A 24,517-nucleotide genomic window follows, 5' to 3' on the forward strand; every position below is an offset into this window, starting at 1 on the left:
CAATCAAACAATAACAATATTACCTGTGCAGAGTACCCATTGAAGAAGGAGTACCAGAAATGAACCAAAGTAAATGCAAAGTTTTTATAAAAGAAGTATCGTAGGAACTTGCACATCCTGATGTAAGACCACCGGCCATGCACCAGCAGCAGTCTCTGCAGGTATCTGAACTGAGCAAAGGAATAGTCACTTGACATGACAGCTTGCATGCCTTCTTGTCCACTTATTCCAACACCGATGTGGGCAGCTAGAGGGCAGAGGGAGAGGATGATGTTAGTCATAAGCCTATTGGAAGGCAAAACATTGAGATGATCATGTTTCCATAGCAAAACAAAAATTTGACATGCATGGAATAATACGAAAAGTCTTGCTCACCAGCCCCCACACCAGCTTCTGAACTCATTTCAAAGTCAGAGGTACTAGTTGCCAGAGCACGGGGTTGAGCCTCCATAAGTATTTGTGAAAGGATCTCAGGTGGGTGGGGAATTCCATTTGGATTATCTGCCCAGCTCATAAGCCATCACCCACAGGGTGAGGCCCAGGCACCCATGTGTACTAGCGTGTCCCTGACTCCCTAGCCGACGCTGCGTCAGCCATGGACAGATACATAATCTAAGGTAGATACTTTGGATTGGCTCTCAACCTTCATTCCACCCTGTTCTAATGGGAGATGGGGATGCAAATAGAAACCCTACACTGCTTTGACTCCCTTACAGCTAGGTTCTCTTTGTGAATTAAATTCCACTATTTTGACCCACTTGACCCTTGGAAGCAGAAGTGAATCTAAGCCTAGCATCACTTGCTATTTTTGGCATTTCTACAATAGAGTTCATGTCCACTGTCTAGCTGCCAGATGTTGACCGACAACTGCAAAGGCTTCTTAATTGAAAAGCTCTTCAGAGGACTTACAGTAGAATCTCTAGTGAATAATACCCGATGTTAGCCTAAAACCAGGCTTTTTAGTCTATCCAGAGCTTTTATGAGTACCCAGTGCTCTGTATTAATCACTTTCTGCTTAAAATACCTCAAAGGGTCTGTTTCCTGTCCTGTGCCTTGACTGATAGAAAACCCAGCTGAGCCAGTCTGTTGGCATTTGGAACTAGGATTTTGGTGTGTTGGTGTTTGAAACTTTAACGTAAGTTCTTGAGGTGTGGGATGGATATATTTCTGAGGGGTTCTGAAGCAGAGAAATGATATCAGAGAGAGGAAGAGGCAGACAGACGTGGGGTTCCTGGTGAAGCTCCAGTTCCTGCCTCCAGCATCTTATGAGGCCTGGCTTCTTGGGCAGCATGAGACATCTTTGTGTCTTGTAAAATAAATTTATTTTTGTCTTAAGGTAGCTTTAGTTATGTCCCAACATATGTAATCAAAAGAGTTATATTAAACTTTCAAAATGTATTCATGGCCTATCATTACTTTAAGACACTTTTTCTTTTTAATGTAGTGGGGAAGGTTTCTGGAATAGATAAAAAATGAGTCACAGTTTTATCCATCGTTCCAATCGTCATCAGATCACATACTCAATGTAGAGAGTTCCACATTTTTTCTAGGTCGCAGGAGTCATGAAAGTGAAGACAGTGAGATCATGTAGAGAACATGTGTTTGGAGAACACAACCTATTACTCAGACCCTGAGAAGTGACTGCCAACCCAGCAGTGTTTCCAACTAAAAGAATCCCCCAAAATTCGACCCTGTCTGCAGAACACAAGGAAGGCCTGGCAAAAATGTAGTCACTTATACAAACCAAGGTTTTCAACAACACTTTGCAATTCTAAAAAATATAATAAATTGCATCTCATTCAATATTTATGATCTCTTTCAAAACACACAAATGGTTCAGTTGACCAGTCAGGACTGCCAACTCCTCTTTTCCTACTGAACCATGGCTGGCTTTCCTGAACAAGCAACAGAGGGAAATGTCGAGATTCTGTTGGAGCTGAGGCCGAGGAACGCCTGCCACAGGCCCTGGTATCTGGTCCAAACTTTCTTTTGAGCAGACCAAGGACAGTATGTGAAATGATTCAGAGGGTGATTCAAGGCAACTGAGCAGATGCACATCATAAGGTCACACTGGCTTTCCCCTTAAAATCTAAATATAGACACCTAGATTTTCCTGAAGTTCCAAATGTGGTTTCAAGTCCCTCACCAGTAGACTCCTTCATAATTCCTTCACAAACAGATCATTTCCTCAAGCCACTCTGCCTCTCTCTCACCTCTTTTATGCTGCTTGTTCATTCTCAGGGTCTTAGACCCAGACAAACGACCCACCAGCCAGTGGATGACTTAGGCACGAGAGGAAGAGGGCAGCTATGAGAGTCCTTGGGTCTTTGTTAGGGGCAAAAACATGGTGGGCTTCAATTCCCTCAACTTCTACTGCACTGCACTGCCCAACACGAAACCTGTTAGCAAATGGTCAGATTTTTTTTTTTTTTGGACAATTAAATTTCACTCTACTTCTTTATAAACAACATTTTGCCCCTGTAAATAGTTCTTGATGCAGTTGAAACAGATGACAGTTTTTTACAAAAAGGCACTAAAAGTACTTGGATAAAGCTACTGATTCCCAAGGACACCTCGGAGTTTCCTTGATTTTTGTCACAAATGGATGCTCCATAGGTTATATATAAAAGCACCTGCCATATAACAGAACTTAATAAAATGTGTAAGACAGCTTATGAAAAACAAGTCTCTATATGGTTATCTATGTTGACTTTTGTGATTTCTTTGCTATCAATTGGTGAACTCAACAGGAAAAAAATATTTTCAAGTCTAAATCAAAATCAGAAGGTAAATCTGCACGGTAAACCCCCTCTTCCCCCAACATCTAAGAGTCTGCATTATAACTGCAAATAATGCTTGAGTTCCTTGCTCTTTGCGCCCAACTAGTTATCTTGATATATAATGGAAGAGAAAGAGCTGGATACAGAGGAAAGAAACGGGTCTAATTCAGAGCAAGAGATACCATTTGCGTGATAGCAGGAGCACATGCAAAACACAGTGGAGAGGAATTAAACTGGCAGTGGTCACACATAATAGAGAAGAATTCGTACATTGTACAGCTGACTCCTGTTGAAGATAAAGTTGGAATGTTCTTAGTATATACCAAGGAGGAGGAGAAGAGACTCTAAGAAAAGAAAGACAGATGCATGAGTCACAGAACAGGCTGAATATAAAATCTAGTTATACATAATGCATTAGGCCTCCCAGCACAACAGGATGTGCGTGTACGTATGTAACCATGTAATCGTTCGTTCTAACAACAGTCACAAAGCTGGAGGTGACATCAGAGATAATTTTCTTGTTTCCAGCTGAGCATGTTGGCCGTAGGAAGAAGTATTCAGGTCTCCCTAGTTCGGGTGTGTTCCTTACAAGATCTCCCTTGCAGTAACACAGGGAGACAAAAGGACCAGGATTCAGACGTGTTGATGAGGGTTTGGTTCCACATACTTTAACACCAACACAACTGTCCTCCTCTGTGTGATGGGGACCCAGGGTCCTCCGACCAGCAGAAGGACCCTTGGCAGTCTTCCAGGGAGGTCAGGAGGACGGTGAGACTATTTTGGAGCTTTGCTTCAATGCCAGATGTGTTACTCTGAGCTCACTCCAGGTCTCCCAGTGGTGACATCCTAACATTGAGCAAAGGCAAGGAGGAAGCCTCAGAAAAGGATGCTGAGCGGGGAGAAGGTAATCTCAAAACACCAGAGAGGGTTCAGCAAGGCATACCCAGTGTACCAGAATTTTTAACAGAACTTATTAAACAGCAGGATTTTTAATAAGCCCTAAAGAAACAGGGGAGAAGCAGGAGAGAGAGAAAAAAGTCCAAACACATAAAAGGAGGAAATGATAAATGCACCCATAGGAAACCCGCCTCTGCCTGGCACTCTGAGGGCCACCGCCACGCCTGCTCTCCCCTGCTGGGTGGGCTGCAAACTGCCTGAGGGCAGGGTGACAGGCGTAGCCATCAGGCAGGACACCTTTATTAAACATCCCCCCGGGCGATGATGTCGGAGAAAACTACGCTCAAAAATGTTCCTGCCGTTTCTTTAGCAATTCGGGTTGCCTCGGCTGCCCGAGTGAGACTCACTTTTGATCATGTTCACGTCATTGGCTCCGTCCCCGATCGCCAGCGTGATGGCCTTCTTGTACCTCTTCACCAGGTCCACCACCATGGCCTTCTGCTTGGGGGTGACCCGGCAGCAGATGACGGCGCTGCACTCGCAGGCCAGGTCAACGAAGTTCTTCTGCCGCTGTTCTTTTTTGGCCTCCAGCCGCCTCTTACTTTGCGTGCGCATCCGTCTCTCCTCTTCTGTCCTTGGGAACTTCAGCTTCAGAATCTTACTTGTCTTGGTCTTTTTCTCTAGGAGAATTTCATTCTGTGAAATCACAGAGGGAAAGGATTACAAACAACCATTTTAGTTTCTACATCAAGAGTCCCATTGCCCAAGATTTTGATGATGTGAAGGATAGCTCTTGGATTAGGTCACTGATTACATGCTTCTATTTATAAAACATTTACTATAAAAATTTAGAAAATAGAAAAATGTACACGGAAGAAAATTTAAAATAACCATTAATTCATAAACCAGGTATAAATACCAGTGCCAGTTTGGTATAATTCCTTTCATATATCATAGAATATTAAGTCTCAAACTTGGCAAACTGCACTTCCATTTATAGGCTAGAAGATTTTTGGGTTGGCAGTTAACATGGCAAACCATCTAAAGTTCGTCCCTAAGGAACTGCTTCAGTTTGAGCCAAAGGCACAGGCACCCTGATGATATACATACCAACCAAGAGCCAGTGATTATTAAGGCCCGGTTTCCACCAGGCGGAAAAAACGGTTCATTCACCGGGGGTACAAATTTTGCATAGACTCCACCTCTGTTCCTCTGGTTTTCCACCCTTGTGTTGAGAAGAGCACTGGGGAAAGAAATTTAAGTGTTTAAAGTAAAAGGCCATAAACGGGCCGTTGACTGGGAGATCATTTTGACATAATATCTTTTTAAAATTGTGATAAAAAAACATAAAATTTATAACTATTTCTAAGTGTATAGTTCAATACTATTAAGTATATTCACATTGTTGTATACCCAATATCCAGAACTTTTTCCTCTCAAAACTGAAACTCTATACCCATTAAACAACTTCCCATGCGCCCTCCCCAGCCCCTGCCACTCACCACTCTACCTGCTGTCTCTGTGCACTGACCACTCTAGGTAACTCATGTAACTGGAATCGTACAGTATTTCTCTTTCTGTGACTGGCTTACTTCACTTAGCACAATGTCCTCAAGGTTCATCTATGTTGTAGCATTTTTCAGAATTTCCTTTCTCCTTAAGGGTAAACAATATTCTATCATATGACTATAACACACTTTGTGTATCCATCCACTGATGGACATTTGGCTTGTTTCCACTCCTGGCAGTTGTGAATTGTGCTGCTATGAGCATGGGCGTGCAAATATTCTCTTCGAATCTCCACTTTTAGTTCTTTGGGATTATACCCATAAGTGGGATTGCTGGATCATATGGTAACTTCATTTTTAATTTTTTTGAGGAACCACCCTGCTGTTTTCCATAGTGATTACACCATTTTACATTCCTACCAGCACAGAGCAAGAGTCCCAATTGCTCCACATCTTTGCCCACACTTGTTATATATTTTTGAGAGTAGCCATCCTAATGGATGTGAAGTGATATCTTATTGAGGTTTAATTTGTATTTCCCTCATGATTAGTGATGTTGAGCATCGTTTCTTATGCTTGTTGGCCATTCCTCCTCCTTTTTTTTTTTTTAAGAGTTGATAACTCTTTAAAAAAATATATTGGTTTTTTAGAGAGAGAGAAAAGGGAGTGGGAGAGACTATAAATATCCAATCTCCTCATGTTACAAATAAGGAAATGAAGCCTGATGGAGATGATGTGACTTGCCTGCAGCAAGTTGATGGGAAAACTGGAATGAAAACTTAGGTCTCCTCTCAGCCCAGGGCTTTCCTCATTACACACACACAGCCGTTATTTTTCACCTTCATGAACAGCTCTCTCAACCTTGACACTACTGGTCTCAGGTCAGATAACTCTTTGTTGAGTGTGGCTGTCCACTGGGTTATAGGATGTTTAGAGCATCCCTGGCCTCTACCCACTAGAAGTCAGTAGCACCTCTCCTCTCCCACGGTAACAACCAAGGGTGATTCCAGACCATGCCAGATATTCCATGGAAGGCAAGCCTGTGTCCCACTGAGATGAGAACCACTGCACTAGAGGATTTGGTATCTACTATCCATTTTCCACATCAATTTTTTATTTTCAAGTTGAAAATAAGGAGTGATCAAGACAAACCCCTAAAAGGCTAGAAGAGAAAAATATGAAGTTACCCATTCAAACTGTTCTACAGGATTGCCCTTTCAGGAGCCATCTAGACAGAACTCAGCTCTGTAAAGGGAAACTGAACTAAGAGCATGGCCATAAAATTTGCTACTTGCATTCATTTTATCTTCTAATAGGGCTCAGGGCCCAATTTTCAACACTTTCAAACGAGAGACCAGAAATATATTAAGTCCCCCCTCTACAAGAAATAAACAAAACCATATGGTAATTAACCAAATTACTTGAAATCAAGAAACTCCTTAAGTCAACATATTAATATTTGTGCATTGCTATTTTTCAAAACCTAAAAGCACAAAAAGCCACCGTTTATATACATCTATTCAAACAGAGGTGGCCTTTTTAGATGATAAGGCTACTGATTTTAGCACAGTGCCTAGTGCTCTGGAAAGATTCGTCATGAGAAGGAAGACCAATAGCAGCCGTCAGCTCCCTCATCACCTTACCAGACTAGGCTGTATGCTAACAGCTTAGTTTGGCCTTGAGGCGTCGTAAGGAAAAGCCTCGAGGAATAAAAGGAACTAACTGTCAGGCTAGCGGCAAACACATCCTGGTAACTGTACAGCACATGTGTAGCTTCGTAAGTCTATACATTTCCAGGTCCGCTGCAACTCTGATTTAGGGCTAAAGAGCGATCAGGCCTGCCCGTCTAGACAAGGCTACAGATGTAACCGACCCAGACATTTCCCTCCAGGCAGGACTGCGGGGCGGTTCTTGTTTCCCCTTGGAAAGGTAAAATTCCTAGAGAAGACGATACATGAATATAACTCATATTAATTTGTTAGTGATGTCACACTAACAAGTTAATGTACCAGCAGACAAGCCCTGAGGACGTCCCTGTAAGTACTGGAGAGCCATGGCCCCTGGAAGGGCAACTAAGCCCGAGTTTCCCTGCAGCCCAAGGCCCCGGTACAGCCGCGGGAACTCGGAGCTGCCTGTTCTCTCGCTTCCATGCAAAAGGGAGGAGACGGTCTGAAGTGACAGTCCAGCCCCCTCTCTCCGTATCTGCTGTGTCTTCTATACCCAGTCTTGCGTTTACAAAGGTGAGCTGTGAGCTACTCATTCCGTAGGCCCATTACTTACTTTATATCTTCCCCATAGCAGATGGTGGTGTCTTCAGTAAGAAGTTCACAGGCAAATCCTATATTTTCAGCAGTTTCTATGATGGAAAAAAATTAAGTCTAATGTCATTCCTAATGATGGGTTTAATAATCAACTTTATCTGGTAATGATGGTTTTTTCAATTAATGAAATAACCAGAGTCAATCAAATATGCTATTTTTCTGTAGCAACGTACAAAAATCACATTTTAAAAATCCCTCTTTCTGTAATAAAATAAGCATAACTCAAAGTCTGGGTTGAAATATTTTCAGTAATAAAATGTGCTATATTATCCAATACATTAACTGATTATTTTAATAAATTAGTGTTCATTGAAATGCTAAACACATTCAGTTCATGTGGTTTAATCATTCCATCAGGGGGGCAGATAACCAGTTCCATCAACTTCACATGAGGCTCCTACTGGATATTTTCCCCTCTTTTTCCATCACCACCCATTGGTATTTGTTTAAGGTCAGGGCTGTGCTTCCCTTAGCTTATCAGATGTGGAACTCATTGCTGATGTGAGTCAGAGCAAGAGAAATTATCTGGTTTTCCCTGGGATGCTGTGGATTAAAGAAGTATCAATGCCAACAAACTCCCTGTTCAGCTCTAAATTTAAAAATTAAAATTTTCCCTTGGCTATAACATTTTAATTATAATTTATTTTCAAGCAATAAAATGGGCAAGAAAATAAGAGTTGCTCAGTGTTTTGTAGCATTTTAACCTATGCCAACAAACGGCAGTGTTGGGGAGGACAGGAGAGACAGGAAGGATGGCCCTTCAGGACAGCAAGCCATGCCTGGCTGGAGAGAGAGGACTGACCACAATCAGCAAGACCTGAGCAGGAGCTCAGTTACAAGGGATAACTGAGGGAGTTTTGGGAAGGACACAGGCTGGACTGGAATAAGACAGAAAGGTTCCTTAGGGAAAGCATCAGTGTCCCAAAGAAGGGATCGTGTTTGCGCAGGATGAAAAGTCTGAGAAGGTCGGTCATCCTGGGCACGGACGCAGGAACTATGAATATCTGTGAGTTAACAGACAAGCTTCCCCATGCAATGAATTACCCTTTTTGTCTCCAGTAAGCACCCAGATCTTAATGTCAGCTTTTGCAAGTTTTGAAATGGTTTCTGGGACTCCATCCTGTAGCTTGTCTTCAATAGCTGTGGCTCCCAGTAACTGCAATGAACATTAAAAAAAACCACACGAATTAGCAAATAAGCAATAAATGTTCTGTAATAACAATTTGCCAACAACCAAAATCCTTTTCTTAAAGTAATTGACCAAGACAAAAATGCAAGAACAAAATCAAGGAAAATAAAAACACGCTTTCATTATGTACATGTTATTTCATACAGACATAGGCCAGTTCATGCTAAAAGTCACTACTATTTGTTGAACATTTTCCGTGAATCTAAACTCTACAGGAAGTATATGTTAAACTCGGAAAAATTTAATTTACAAATGGTATTTTTTTTCTTGTTTCAGGATTTTGCAAAATATAAATCATGTCAGTAATTCTCACAATGTACTAAGTATAGTCTGGTAGGTTATTGTGTAAAAATCATAATTTTAATAAGTGATGTAAAAATAATCAGAATAGAACCCCTTTTAATGTTTTCTGTTTCTCATAATGGCAACTTCTATTTTGCTTGCTGAACAAAAGAAATTCAGGGGACCTAGTTCCATTGTACCAGTTTCAAATGCTGAAGTTAGAATTATCGTTCAAGCATGAGATCAATATGTAATAAAACTTTTAAAAATTGCCAATTTTGTTTAGAATATCAAGGGGAAAAGTTATGAAGGTTAAAACTCACAATTAAATCTTTTTCAATCTCCTCATACACTCTATCCAGGGCTTCATCCCGGTTGGTGGAGGCCACACTGGCAGCCGTAAACTTTTTATTCCAGTCTTCAAAGTCTTTTTCTTCAATTTCCTTGTAGCAAAGGCACAGGGTTCTGAGAGTCTCACTTGCAAAGACCTGTTTTATTTAAAAGACAACCCATCCACACAAAGAATAGTTAATTTTGTGTAATTTAAGATCAAGTTTGTAATTTTACAAAAAGTAATATAATCAGAGAATTTTAAAAGACCATGAAAAAATGATGGATTTGGACAAATACACTTTATAGAGAAGATTAAACAGATACTTTGTTTTCCTAAGTATCTTCAGATCCTAAGGCTGTATTTATAGTTCCCAAATTACGTCAAGGGAAACGTAAACCTTTCTTCTAAATCAAGTCACTAGAGTGAAGAAACCCTTTTTGCCTAAGAAAACAACAGCCAAAGGAAGCTGCCTTGTGGGTGTTAATGATGTTGTAAACACAGAACTGACAATTCTATAATCTGTTCCCACAAACTACTACAAACACAATCAACTATGAGCTCTCAAGCAAGATTTATTCCTTCAAACCAATTCCGAAATACATGAGCCATTGTTAATGCTGCGATGAAACATTTTAATGGAGTGTCTGGAAAATTTAATCAGGGAGAACAGATTTAAACTATTTTAAATAGTTTAAATACGAACCAGTAAAAATGTTTCTTCACACTCTGGTCCGTCCAGCCAAGACGGCGGGATTGGTTCACCCAGCTGAGTGTGTGCTTTCAACAATTCTTTGCAAGGTTCTGCATTTGTTTGATTAAATTGATTAAATTCATATCCTCGTGAGAAATAATTACCCACTGTAACTGCCTCAACAACATATCTAATCTTAAAATGCGACCCCAATTAGTAAACAACATGTTCATCAGGCTTCTTTCTGAAGGACCTCTGGGTGGCCGCCATACTCAACCAGGCCCTTAAATAAAGGGGAGAGCCAGGCCGGTGTAGCTCAGCGGGTGAACACCGACCTCTGATTTAGGAAATGGCAGTTCGTTTCTGGGTCAGGGCACATGCCGGGGTTGCGGGCTCGATCCCCAGTAGGGGCGTGCAGGAGGCAGCCGATCAATGACTCTCTCATCATTGATGTTTCTATCTCTCTCTCAAATCAATAAAGATATATTAAAAAAAAAAAAAAAAGTAAAGGGGAGAAACTACCCTTTATTAAGCACTTACTACATGCTGGGAACTGTGCAAGATGCTTTCCCTGACAACTCTCCATGGTAGGAATTACCCTCTTCCTCTTTCACACAGGCAATTAATTAATGATTCATCTGAGACATCAGTCACCTCCCCCAAGGACACAAAACAAGTAAAGAGGTAGCACTGGGACACCGGGGCTGACCGATATCCTCCATGCTTCATGGCTGTCATTATATAGAGCCAAAACAGTATGAGGGTTGGTAGGCAATTCCACAAGAGAAATTTCCAGAAGCATTCGGAACAACTGCAGTATCACAGGACTCAGTACATAGTCCTCTCAGATAACAAGTGTGAAGGAATGAAAACCAAACTGATTCACTAACTCAGGGATCAGAACTCAATCACCCAGCACGCGGCTTTGTCATGCCCCGTCCTAAATGAATGCTTTCTTTCCCTCGCTGTAAACGAGGAGGCTGGCAGGGTCCTTAGGGTCCACGTGGGTATTAAGACTACAGCTCAGTGTGGTTGTGGGGCTTGTTCAAGGCCCCTGGAAAGGAGGCCGGTCATTCCTCTGGGCCAGCGCTGCGGCTTCTCCGACCTGGGTGCTGGGCAAGGGCTCCATGGTCCCTCCCTGGGAAGTCGGCAGCAGGGACAGAACAGGAGCCAGCCTGCCGCTCGGCTACACTCAGCTACACCGGGACAAGGGAAGGGCCGACAGGCAACATGCGGCTTTCACTCCAGCGTGAGGGACCGTAGCGGGAAGCGAGCTCGGAACCCGTGGCAGAAATAGTCAAAGCGCGACTTACGTCCAGGGCGTCCTGCGTCTCCTGTCTCGAAGGATTCGTGGGATGTAACCGTTCATAAATCACAGTGTCAGCCCCTTTGCAGTAAAGCCTGATAGTGCCTTCTGGGGTCCTTACTAGCAGCAAGGCAAGGAAGAGCAAAGAATAAAGTTAGGTGTGACTGCTTAATAGAAAACGCCATTGATAAAGTTAATTTCACATCTCACTGTGCTAACAATTCACTATTCGTTTAAAATCATCAGTGCACCTAGAAAAACACTGCTCCCAACCAAGCGAGTAAGCCGCTCTCTACGTAGAACGTACTAGTGAAATAAATAGGAAAGGGTTCCTTCGGTCACTCGGTTTCCCATATCCTTACTCATCCTGCAGCAAATACTGACTCCCTACTGTGCTCCACGCCCTGTGCTAGTTTCTTCCAAGGACCATCTTTGTCCACACCAACCAACAGGACTCTTCCTTACCTATAAGCTCTCGCTGCCTGTAATACTCAGCCCACAGCACGACTCCTTGTGACCAGTTCCCCCCCCTTTTTTGATGTATGCAGTCATTTAACTGTGGTATATGCCTACTAGATTTTAAGTTCTCCAAGGTAGATGCCAGGCACGTGAATCAGCCCAGATCAGTGCTAGGCACACAGAAAGCGCTCGGCACAGGCGCCTCGGCAGAGGTCAGTAGACGGTTAAACCAGTACCTTTCGATTGAAAATTCAATCTCGTAATGGAGAAATCTGGTGGACACCACCTGAGTGATCAGACGCTAACATCACCAATAATTGTGGGCCTTCTGATATGATTTGCTGGGAAGGGCGCAGCATCGTCTGCATACTCATCCTGCCAACAATGCATAACCTGAAGCTAATCATGAGGGAACATCGGACAAACCCAAATTGGAGACTTTCTACAAATAACGAGCCTGTGCTTTTCAAAAATGTCAGCATATGAAAGATCAAAAAGAGGCTGAGGAACTGTCCTAGATTAAAGGAAACCAGAGTAACAATCGCTAATGTAATGTGAGATCTTGGGTTGGATCCTGAATGCAGAAGACAGGGAGGGAGAGAGGGAGGCGTGATGGAGGGAGGAAGGAAGAGCATTCCTGGTAAAATATGAAAATATTCCATAGATCAGATATTTCACTAAATTTTCTGATTCTGATCACTGCATATGTGAGTGGCTGTTGTTGTTCTTAGGAAATGGCTATGTAAGCATTTAGGGGAAAAGGCTTTTAGATCTGCAATGTGCTCTCAAATGGTACAGAGACCAGGAACCCCTCTATAATGAAAATGACGGGGAATATGTGGCCAGTGCTAGCAGTTGATGAATATGGAAGAGCTTACGGGAGTTCTTTCAACCACTCTTGCAGTGTTCCTATAAGTATGAAAGTATTTCAAATTGTGAACTTAAAAAATGTCACTATGAGGAAGCAAGCATCCTCTCCGTTTGACGGCCTATGGTAAAGTGCCTGGACTGGAGGCACGATTTCAGAAGCACGTCCTTGCTGTTCTCAGAACTCCCCTCCTGCTGAATTCTTCCTTCCCTGACACCACGTGTAGACCAGAGGGGTTTGGCGTGGCTCACACGGTAAGAGCACACGTGGGCCACGCTGCATGTTGCCCGGCTGCCACTCCGAGCACGTTGCATCTGCCGCCCCAGATTCGGCAGCTGCGGCCCACAGTGTTGGAGCGTGTCAACACCTGCAAGATTCAGAGCTACTGCAGTTGTCTTTTGGGCAACGACATCGGCAGAAGGAAGGAAAGAACGCGAGCTTCCGTAAGTCTGCGGGAATCTTCCAGGCTGCTTTCTCCTGATGTCCTAAAGTAAAGGTGTGACAGGCAGCAGCGAAGTGAGAGATTCCCAGGCATCCTCTTGAGAGGCACCTACCAATTATAGACATTCGCTTCCGGTCACTGTTGAAGTCCAAGATGGCAAGAACCTTGTAGGTCCTCTCGGTGCCCATTTCACTGATGGTGATGGTGTTCTGGGTGCGGGCGAGGAAGGCAAAGCCAAAGTCCCTGGCGGCGCTCACCAGGGCGCCCTCGTCAGGAGAGGCCGCCTGGTAGTTGAGCTGACCTAAGACGGGGCAGGAGAAAGGCAGGCGCCTGTCAGGCCGAGAGCAGAGCGCGCCCCAAACTCCCCAACAGAGGAGTGTGCCCACGTTAACACTTGTTAAACTCTAATTCTTATTTCAAATTATAAACAGTAACATAAACTAGACGTTAAAAAAAATTGACCAGGAATAGGAAAAATATTCCCATCATCCCCCCTAAATTAGAGGAAAAAACACTGACATTTTGTTACAGTTCCTTCCAGTCCTTTTAAAACCCCTATTTCTATAATAGTTTCTATCATTCCAAATATACACTTACATCCTGAATATTTTAACATTATATTTGAGTATCTTGCCATAGCTTTAAAAATTCGTTGTAAACATTATTGGAATGAAAGTTAACACGTCACCGTTTTCTTTTGACAGGCACTCAGTTTACTTCCAGAATTTTCTGTTCTCAGTAATTACATTGCAATAACTTTCTGTACGTGTATAGAGATTTTTCTGGCTTTGTTTTCTAAGGATAGCTTCCTAGTAGTGAAATACTAAGCTAAAGAATACTGATAAAGAAAAAAGAAAAAAAGAATACTGGTAATTTTTAAGCCTATTGGTATATATGACTCATTTGTTTTCCGAAAGTGTTGTTCCTGTTTACCTTCCCTCTAGAAGAGTGTACTTACTTCGCTTTAGCTATATTCTCATATTAAAAAAATCAAAACCTCGCAATTCACCAATCTTTTTAATGTCTTTATGTCTTAAAAGTTACATAACGGAGTCCTGGCAGGTGTGGCTCAGTTAGCTGGAGCATAGTCCCATACACCAAAAGGTTTTGGGTTTGATCCCCAGTCTGGGCGCATATGGAAAGTCGCCGATTGATGTTCTTTCTCACGTCGATGTTTCTCTCTCTCTCTTCCTCTCTCCCTCCCTCCCTTCTCCTCTCTCTAAAATCAATAAGCAAATCCTCGAGTATTAAAAAAACAAGTTACATAGTGGAAAAGTGCCTTATAGTCACAGCACATTTCACTAACAGAAAGCAGTCTCCCCATATTGAGTGAAAGCAGCCAGACGTGCAGGTGTGTACTATATGATCCCATGTACACAGACCACAAAACTGACCAGGCCAACCGTGCTATTCAAAGTCAGGACAGTAGTTACCCTCAGAGAGGCAATGACTGGAAGGGAACAGAAAGGGGGCTTCTAGGGGACTAGTAACGTTCTGTCTTGAAAAATCTGAGTACTCATGTCAAGAGTATTCAGTTTGTGAAATTTCTTTGACTATATATGCTTGTCTCTGTATACATGTTGCACTTCAGTAAAAAGATTTACATAACCATTCTGTCCAAGAGTTTTTATTTTTCTACTCTGCTTTTTTGCCCCTTTTAAGTTGAATTTTTTGGGGTGACATCGGTTATTAAATTATATAGGTTTCAAGTGTACAATTCTGTAACATCATCTGTACAGTGTGCCACGCGTTCACCACCTAAAGTCAGGTCTCCTTCCATCACCATTTATCCCCTCTTTACCCACTTCTACCTGCCCCCAACCCCCTATTTTTCTACTCTAGTTCTTCTGCCTCAAAGCAGGAAAAAAAAAAGCATTTCTATGGTCGGATGAATTTTACAGAAAAAGGCATTTAGTTTCCCACCATGGTCTGACCAGGATGCAAGCCCTGGGTGGATGGGCCGCTTTCCCCACGTCAGTCCACGTGGAAGGGGAGGCTGCTCTGGGTGAAGAGCTGTAGGCAGAGGTGAACACTTCTTCCCTGCCTCCTTCCTTCACATACCTGCACAGATGGCTCCCTTAATGAAGTCAGTATTGCTTCCCAATTAGTAATTAAAAATGGTACTTTAGGTTCTCTCCCTCTCTATCTGCTCACCGGGAAAGTCATACAGTAGGGGTGATGAAAGCCACTTACTAAATCCAGCCATTCTACAAACATACGCACAAGCCAGAGGGCAAAATATTTAACCAGAGCTAAGCAAGCAGCAGCGAGAACACAGCACCGCCCCTGCCTCCTCCACCAAGTGTAGCTGGCACAGAGATACGAAGATTGCATCAGACGGATGGCGGGCTTATTTCCAGCAGAGGAAAGAAACACAATGATAAAAGGTGGTAAGTTCCCAAGAGTAAGAATCATATCTGGAGCAAATACTGATATTTTTATCATTAAAAGAAAACCCTTCCACTTTGTCCTAGCAATGGAACCGCAGGGTTAGAGACTAAGAGATGGGAGGAGCTTCAGAGACCTGGTCCAAATTCCAACTTTATGTTTGCAGAAAGCAACCTGGGCTAAAAAAACGATCCTCTGAAACCATTTCTAAAAACTATTTACTGCACGCTCAGAGGCAACCAGAAAGGACTTTTCTTTTAAAGATAAATTTGTGGATCACAAAACTGATGGAAATAAAAAAGATGCTTACACTACAAATCCCATTTCTCATTATACCGATGTCATAGTTTTTAATCCAGTTGGTAACAGCACTTCCAGTCTTCTAGCTGCCAGCTTTGAAACCAGTCACCGTTCAGACTCCACTTTCCCCTCAATCATCTCCCTCTCTTCAAATCGCTTGCTGAAGTCCCTACCCCCCCCCCCCATTCATGGCTCCCTCATCCTTCCCAAAGACCCCACACTAATCCAGGCCCTCAACTTCTGCATCAACTTCCTGTGTTTCCCCATTCAGCCTCTGAAAACACAGCTGTCTAATCATGGTGCATCCCAACTTAAATACTTCCACGTAAAGAAAACGCCTCCAGTTCTTTCATACTTTGCTCTCATGTGGCCTCTGAGAGAGACTGGAGTCTAAGATGCCCCCAAGTTGCCATGCCCCTGGTGTACACACACCTTCCAGTTATTCACGCAAACACTAATGTAGGTACTGCCAGGAAGGGATTTTGCAAGTGTAATTAAGATAAAAAACAAATGACCTTAAGATAGGAAGATTATCTGGGTATTCCCAACCTAATGAGGTCATTCTTTAAAAGTGACAGGGCTCCTGGCCAGTGTGCCTCAGTCGGTTGGAGCATTGTCCGGTATACCAAAAGGTTATGGGTTCGATTCCCAGTCAGGGCACATACCCAGGTTATAGGTTTGCTCCCCAGTTGAGGCACATACAGGAGGGAAACTTGATGTTTCCCTCTCACATCAGTGTTTCTCTTTCTCTCTTTCTCTCTCTCCCCCCACCCCTTCAAAGATCAATTTTTTTAAAAAGTGACAGGGCTCTTCCTAGTGAGAGAGATTTGAAGCATAAAGGGTTTGATGGAAGGGAGATTCTCCACTGCTGGTTTTGAAGATGGAGGGAGGGAGGACTCTAGGAGCAGAGAACAGCCCTAACTGACAGCCAGCAAGGAAATGGAGACCTCAGTCCTACAACCACAGGAACTGAATTCTGCCACATGCTCACCTCTTTTAGCCTCCTACACTTGGATATCCAATTTGTCTCCATTCTCAGTGACTAGAGCAATTGCCTGTCACATACAGCTTGGAAGAAGACACTGAGCTCCAGATGAGAACATGGCCTGACCTTAATTTTAATGAGATCCTGTGCAGAGAACCTAGTTCTGCCATGCCCAGATTTCTGACCTGAAGGACTGTGAGCTAATAAATGGCTGCTTTAAGCTGCTGAGTTGTGGCAACTTGTTACAGAGCAATAGAAAACCAATGCAGACTCTCCATACGTCTCCCCCATTGTGCCCCACACATAGTCAGCACTGGGGTCACACAAACTGTCTGCTGAACTAGTCAGATGTGTGACAACATATATTTTAGGGTTTCCTCCTCCCTCTTGTTGATGTTATACATAACAAAAGGCTAACCAATCTCTATTATTGTTGTAAAGGAGAGAAAATGGGAGGAGCCCAAAGGCACATCATCATGGCGAGACTCAAAGAGGGCTCAACTAGAGTAATGCTGTTCGAGCTCAGGCAGTTCCCTGTACTTTCTGGGTCTGAATTTCCTTTTCTATAAAATTGGGAGGAGCGCTCCCCAAGATCCCTTCCGAGGGAAACTTTCAAGGTACTTTATGCATCAACACCAAACTAATTACTCTTTTAACCTCTGCACCTGGAAATCCAACTTGTCTCCATTCTCAGTGGCTAGAGCATTTGCCCATCACACACTGTGTGAGGAAGGATTCCTCGGGATATAAAACAAAGAGCTGCACAATGTCAGGTGGGAAGAGACTCTGAACTCCGGCCTTCTTCCTGAGGACCAGAGGAAGCTGGTCCTCAGACAGAAACCCTGACAGAGACTCAGACTGAGAAGGCCCATCTCCAGCACATGGTCCAGGACTCTTCCCACAGTATCCCGGCGGGAGGGGGGAAGGGAGAACAGAGAGACCCTAAGATTAACGCACAGTGGCCTAATTTGGCTGGTTAGTGCTGAAAATGACACCACCACACATTATAAAAAAAAGAAAAGTAGAAGCATTTTACTAATGAGTTAAACCTAAGAGGACCAAGTTGCTTAAAAATACTATATTGGTCCTTATTATGTGAGTGAAATGTGCTTGGCTAGTCAAACAGACTTTGGCCTGCGCTTTGGTCACCCCTTTTTATCTAACCCACTTTGCCTGCTAATAGCCTCTTCAGTGGATCTCCCCCAATTTGAATTCTACTGTTCTCTCTCTTTAGTGCCCCATTAGATTCATCCTTGGAGAATGGGTTCCTCTGAAGCTTGCTGGAAGATATTACAGTTTCTACACACTTAATTCTTAATGCATATTCCTTCTCTAGAGTTTTAATACCTGCTACATAGGAAACCTCAGGGTTGAGGAAAAGTGGAGAGTGGACAGGCAGACTGAGCTTCGTAGCAGACATGCCAGTGGGTTCCTTTCGTTCTTTCTAAGATGTACATGCCTGTCTATATCATTTATCGTATGTTCACGTGAGGAAATGACTAGCTTTCATACACACTGGACACACTTGCTGTAACGAAGCTGGCACAAGCCGCATTTAAGAATTCTGCTAAGGATTTGTAACTTATATTTAATATTACAGGGATCTTTCTGAACTTTTGGTTTCATATTTGTACCTCTTTTTTCTGGCAGTGAAAATCTTGGGTCCTGATTAATTTTAATATCAGTATTACTATCAACAATTAAATTACCTAGTAAAGTTTAAGATTTCTTTGCAGTAACTTTTGTTCTTAGATCCCATTAAGGATGTACAGATGGAGTATTATAGTCAACATTCACTTGGAATAATTATTTTCTCTGTATGGACCCTACCAATATGGAATAGAAACAGGCCTTTTAATCGTTGGAGTTAAAAAAAAAAAAGTAAATACAAACACATGTTAAGAAATTGTGTTTAGACTCCTGGAGACATTTTTACTGTTTTTATAACTATATTTGCAACAATTTTGTAGGTAAATATCTTTAAGTATATGTTTGAATTCTTAATGTAGACAAAAAGCTGTTGCTGCTCCAATTCAGTGCATAGAAATAAAAATTGGCATCAGGTTAAATTAAATGTTTTGGGGAGCACAGTATACTTTTTTCTTTTGCTACTATAATAGTAACATATAATCATCACAGGAAAATAAAAGACTACAGAAAAAAAAAGTAAAAACAAAAAGAAGAGGAATTCTACAAAGGAGCCTGCAAGTCGGCTTTGCTTGTTCCTGGCAGATGCACATTAATTATGCTCCTTCAGAAGAAAAACGGCCACCTTAGGGAGGCCTCGGCTTTGGCTGGTATTGTACTTCAAACCCTAAACAAAACTGAATCTAGAAAACGAACGTTTATCTCTGAAACTATCTTGTAGAAAAGACTGTCCAAGTTTAAAGTCCACTTACGAGCCAGATAAGGTTTGACTTCATTCTCAATAAACCGTGTAAGAAATAATACAGTTGGGAGGATTTTGACTCTTCTGTTATAATTCAACAGTCAACCCTTTCTTTCAGCGATAAGATTTCACGTCCAAAGTGACAAGCACATCTGGAGCTGCAGCTGCAGGGAAGAGGCCAGGCCGCAGGGCCAGGGCCTTGTCGCATGCTTGCTGTCCCCTGCCGCCAGCAGCAGGTGCCGGGCGTGCGCACTGCTCGAGCGCGAGGCAGGCTACTGGATACGCATCCGAGTCCCCGAAGCAAGCATGTCCTGCAAACTGAAACACTGGTCCCTAGCATCTGAGGGGCGAGGGAGACACCCACCGTCGATTCTGTCCACCATGACGGTGTGGCAGACGGCCAGCAGGAAGAAGAACTCCCGCACCTCGGGCTCCTTCCCCGAGCGGATCTGCTCGATGAGATAATGGTCGTAGAAGGCAAGCTTCCCGTCGGCGTACGTGTTCCAGCTAAAATCGACTTGCTAGAAGACAGGAGTGGGAGAGGGAAAGGACGTGAGATTTAAAAACACCAATTTGGGCTCAGCAAATGGTAGGAACTTTTCCTTGAAGCCTAGCCTTTAGGTAAAAATCACTGTAGGATTTTAACACATTCTGAAGTGTCAAGAGGCTCACACCTGACTTAAAACGAAAAGCTGCCTTGTTGCGGGTTGGAACTATGCCCCGCCCAAAGATATATTGAGGTCGTAACCCCTGCTGCCTGGGAATTACCTTATTTGGAAATAAGGTCTTTGCGGATGAAATCAAGTTAAAATGAGGTCATACTGGGTTATGGGGGGGCCCTAATCTGAAGGAGGGACGTTTGGACACACACAGGGAGAACACCGTGTGATGACAGAGGCAGGCATCTGAGTGTTGCATCTGCAAGCCAAGGAACACCAAGGATTGTAGGCAACCACCAGAAGCTGGGAGAGGCAAGGAAGAGCTTGTTCCCTAGAGCCTTTAGAGGGAGTGCGGCCCTGCTGACACCCCAATTTCAGACTTCTGGCTTCCAGAGCTGTGAGAGAATACATTTGTATTGTTTTAAGCCATCCATTTTGTGGGAATTTGTTACAGCAGCCCCAGGAAACTAATACACCGCCCAACAATTCCTAAAGTTTAAGGACTCACATCTATTTTACTATGACTGTGTTGAGAAGCATCCCGATGGTCTCCTGAAAAACAAACAGGACAAAACAAATTGAGTCTCCACCTCTGTCCAGAGGCCCCTCCTCACATTGCTTTGGGTCTATGTTGGTGGTGGTCCTACGGGTCTCATAGCCTGTTTCTGGACAGCCCTAGAGTCAAAAAATGGTTTTTATTTATATTTTCCAAGAATTATAAAAAACAAATAAAATATAACAAAGAAGGATCTTTGATACAGCCTACAGATGGCCTGCAAAGGCTAAAATATTTCCTATTTGGCTCTTTATAGAAAAAGTTTGATGACTCCTGGTCCAGAGGCTCAAATAGGGTGCATGTGTCCTCCTACACTGCACTGTCCTCTGGGGCAGATCATGTCCTTTGAAGCTCTTTACCTCCCCCAGCTCAGAGGGCACTGTCACCATGCACGTGAGAATCACTTCCTTAGCCCCTGGCGTCCCACCTCCCGCATGGATGTTCGTTATGTGAAAACACATTCACAGTTATAACGTTTTCTACATGTGGAAAGGATACAGTGTTATTAAAGCTTTTTAAAAAAAATTGTATTAAGTAAATGTTAGAGCACTCTAATTGAATACAGTATTAGCCTTAATATTTTTATGACTATATAGCACATTTCAAAATATTAGAATGGAAATAACTTAAAAATAACTGTGGTGAAATGACCATAACATAAAATTTACATATTAACCCCTGTTAAGTGCACAGTTCAGTGGTATTAAGTGGCAATCACACTGTTGTGCAACATTTACCACCATCCATCTGCACAGTTTTTCATTTGGTAAAACTGAAACTCAGTACTCATTAAATAATAACTCCCATCCCCCAGCCCCTGCCCAGCAACCACCATTCAACTTTGTCTCTAGCAATTTGACTGCTCTAGATAAGATACCTCATATAAGTGAAATCATACAGTATTTGTTCTTTTGCGGCTGGCTCCTTTCACTTAATGTCCTCAAGGTTCATCCATGTTGCAGCATGTGTCAGAATCTTCCTTTCTAAGACTAAATAATATTCCACTGTGTACATATAGCACACTCTATCTTTCCATCCGTCGAGTGACACTCGGGCTGCTTCCACACTTCAGCTACTGTAAATAATGCTCCCAGGAACATCTGTGCAAATCTCTCTCTGAATCAACCCTTGCTTTCGACTCTTTGGGGCATACATCCAGAAGTGGAACTGCTGGATCGCATGGTAATTCTGAGTTTAATGTTTTGAGGACTGTGTGCCTGCCTCTGATGGCTGACCTCCCCCATCATGTGTTCCCAAAGCCACCAGCGACTCCGCTTCAGCCCAGGATGACCACAGGGCTCTGCACGGGGAGGGCAGGCTCTGGTCACACATGCCCGGGGGCCGAGCAACGGCTTCCACTCACCATATATTTGCCCGTTGATGCAGCACTTTTTAAAGGTCATGATATTTTGGGTGAGTGTCCCTGTCTTATCAGAGAAAATGTAATGGATCTGCCCAAGCTGCTCGTTCAGCGTGGTGGTCCTCGCCTTTGCCGGCGTGTCCTTCTCAAGGTAGTACATCTGCAGGTCCCAGTTTATGAAGTAGCTCTGTCCAAGACGGATCACCTCCACGCTAGGAAGACAAACGGTTACTTTCAATAGAGTTCTCAGGGGATTTTACCCTCAGTTGTACGTACAGGAGCGAGCTGCTTATCTACAAAGACACAGGCCAGCGGTGGCCCGTGCGCCCAGCTTCTGGGTTCTCCTGACCAATTGTAGCTTTCTCCAGGTTTAGGGTCAAAGCGCCCCCTCATTGCCTCTCACTCCTGAGCACATCCGGCCACGGCCACAGTGCCCCATATTCGAACACAGCGCAGTGGGATGGGTGACCCGGTGGCACACAGAGGGCACCCCACAGTGTGGCTCTTCTCACGCTCTTTTCTCTCATTCCCACTGCACTTGGAACGGCCATGCTCACCTTCACCCCAGTTGTAGGGCAAGTCCACTAGGTTACAGACCCTTGTGTACTTACTCTCCACTAGGGAAAGGGGCTTTTGGCAAATTACCCCTAAATCATGACTCCACACTATGAAAAAGCATAGTTTCCCCCTAAATTCTTATAGGGCTACAGAATGTCCAAAATAAAATATTCTAAGAGGATCAATCTCAATTCTAAAGCTCTGAGTGATTAAATATATCTCAGTTATAAGGAAACTGTTTACATATGCAGCAAGTGTTGGGTGGGCAAAGGATATCTTATAACAAGTTGGACAGGATAACTCCCTCCTTTTCTCCTCCCATATGTTTCTTGAGTGCCTGCTCTGAGCCAGACACCATTCTAGGCACAGGGGACACATAGTAAATAAAACAGACAAAATCCCTACTCTCAAGGCGGTTACCTTCTAATGCAATCAGATAAATAAATAAGCCAGTAAACGTATGTCAGGTGGTGAAATTTCTCTGCAGAAAATCAAAGGGGGTAAGAGGAGATAGAGATCCACAGAAAATGGAAATGACATTTAAGATAGGGAGGGTGGAAAGGCCAAGGTGATCAGGTGGTGATAAGATGAGCAGAGACCTGAAGGAAATGAAAGAGCAAGTATGTAGATATGGAGGAAAGGGTGTCCCATGAGAGCAGGTAGGAAGGCACCGGCACCCTATGGAGTATGGAGGGGGCGAGAGTGGCGGGAGCCCAGGGAGGTGCGGGAGGTGTCGGCGGGAAGTGGAGGGCAGAGCGTCAGATAGCTGGGCCTTCTGGGCTATTCTGTGGCCTCAATGAGTTTATTCTGAAGGTAACAGAAAGCTACTGCAGGGTGAACACAGAGCAGAGATACTATCTGGAATGACCTGATCTGACTTATGCCTTAAAAGGACCTTTCTTTTTAAGAGAAATAAAGAAATCCCAGTAGTCACATGACATAACTTTTTTAAACCCAAAACGACACATACAGTTTATTTTATAAAATACATCTATAGCTTTAGGCAAAATAAGCTGTGTACGAGTTCCCCTGACAAAGGGAAAACTCATCTCAGATTTTCTTAAAGTAACTGCAAACAGATGGCTCCCCCAGGCTTTACTTTATGCGAAAAGAACAACAGTAACTACATGTAATAAAATTAAAAAGAAAACAAATGCACATGTAATTAAATAAATGTTTCTAATTACAGGTGTGTGTGTGACCCTCTGGGCCTCTGGGCTATTACCTACTGGAACTAAAAAGCAGACTCTGGCTGCTGAGTACGTTTCAAGACACAATCCCTCTCCTCAAGGTCTAAAATCCGGTTGATCAGTGACTGTGAACTTGGGTTTTAAAGAAAGAAAAAGTCAACAGGAAGAAACAGCACAAAACCAGGAGGTCGCCCTTTGTCAGAGACATGACCCTGATTCTTATCGCGGTTGTGATGGAGATTAGGAGCAGAACACTCTGAGAGACTGGAGGGGAGCGGAGAGAGTGGCATTCCCGCGGGGAGGTCATGGCCAGGAAACCCAGTGAGTTTTACAAGGAATGGATGTGGCGGGGGCGGGGGTGGAGAAAGAAAAAGGCGGGTAAGAGGCTAGGAAGGCTCCTGAAAAGGAAGCCACTCAGTTTTCCCATGACGTTCTAAACCTCCCCTGTCTCCCAGGCTCTTTCTGAAGCTCGGGTTCCGGAGCCCACAGAGCGGTGCCAGCAGGAGCCGTGTTCGATCCCTGAACCCCAGCGGCCTTATCTGGGAACAGGCTGATCCCAGGTGCTGTGTTGGCACCGCACAGCCGCTCAACCGCTCACTCCCTTTCCCTGCATCGCCCCGGCTCTGAAATGAAAGCTAGTGTCTTACTGCTTCCTCCTGACCTTTGAAACAATTGCGGCTAGAAAGGAAGGTGCGAAGGTGCGCCAGTGAACTGCGTCCTTGCCTTGAGGCAAGGGGCCCAAGCGCTGGCAGCCTTACCTGACGTAGAGAGAGATGGGCACCATGGTGTTGAGGACAATGATGTAGCCCCAGAAGTTGAGGAATCCGCGGTAGGAGGGGCTAGAGTCTTCTCCATCGTAGAGGTACCAAGAATAGTTGCCAACTTGAGCTTCCCAGTAAGCATGGCCGATGGCGAGGCCAGCAGAAAGCAGGCTGAGAACAACAAAGATCTGGAAGACAGGCAGCGTGTCGGTGTAGCCTTCGGAAGGATCTCCCACCCACGCATTTCACACAGGCTGAAGGCCCTACTCGATACCTTACGTGTATGATAATTTA

The 24,517-nt window shown here is 43.6% G+C and overlaps 1 protein-coding gene and 1 long non-coding RNA gene across 3 annotated transcripts in view; one reads left to right on the forward strand and one right to left on the reverse strand.

Moving 5' to 3' along the window:
• LOC148092789 (uncharacterized) overlaps positions 1 to 24,517 on the forward strand; it is a 61,477-nt gene that overhangs the window by 20,634 nt on the left and 16,326 nt on the right. The gene's annotated exons all lie outside the window — the stretch shown is intronic.
• The window catches only part of ATP8B1 (ATPase phospholipid transporting 8B1), a 53,511-nt gene that overhangs the window by 7,772 nt on the left and 21,222 nt on the right, over positions 1 to 24,517 (reverse strand). For both annotated transcript variants that reach the window (XM_016223519.2, XM_087819120.1), the window contains 12 exons: positions 24,221 to 24,411; positions 21,718 to 21,926; positions 20,307 to 20,350; positions 19,504 to 19,660; positions 13,190 to 13,378; positions 11,316 to 11,428; positions 9,301 to 9,465; positions 8,551 to 8,662; positions 7,466 to 7,541; positions 4,788 to 4,920; positions 4,085 to 4,373; positions 24 to 247 (listed from right to left, as the gene is read on the reverse strand). In XM_016223519.2, the coding sequence (XP_016079005.1) occupies positions 24 to 247; positions 4,085 to 4,373; positions 4,788 to 4,920; positions 7,466 to 7,541; positions 8,551 to 8,662; positions 9,301 to 9,465; positions 11,316 to 11,428; positions 13,190 to 13,378; positions 19,504 to 19,660; positions 20,307 to 20,350; positions 21,718 to 21,926; positions 24,221 to 24,411 (1,902 nt within the window). The remainder of the gene's footprint in view (positions 1 to 23; positions 248 to 4,084; positions 4,374 to 4,787; positions 4,921 to 7,465; positions 7,542 to 8,550; positions 8,663 to 9,300; positions 9,466 to 11,315; positions 11,429 to 13,189; positions 13,379 to 19,503; positions 19,661 to 20,306; positions 20,351 to 21,717; positions 21,927 to 24,220; positions 24,412 to 24,517) is intronic.

The sequence above is a fragment of the Miniopterus natalensis genome, chromosome 7 (assembly GCF_054644295.1).
Source record: "Miniopterus natalensis isolate mMinNat1 chromosome 7, mMinNat1.hap1, whole genome shotgun sequence".
NCBI lineage: Eukaryota > Metazoa > Chordata > Mammalia > Chiroptera > Miniopteridae > Miniopterus > Miniopterus natalensis.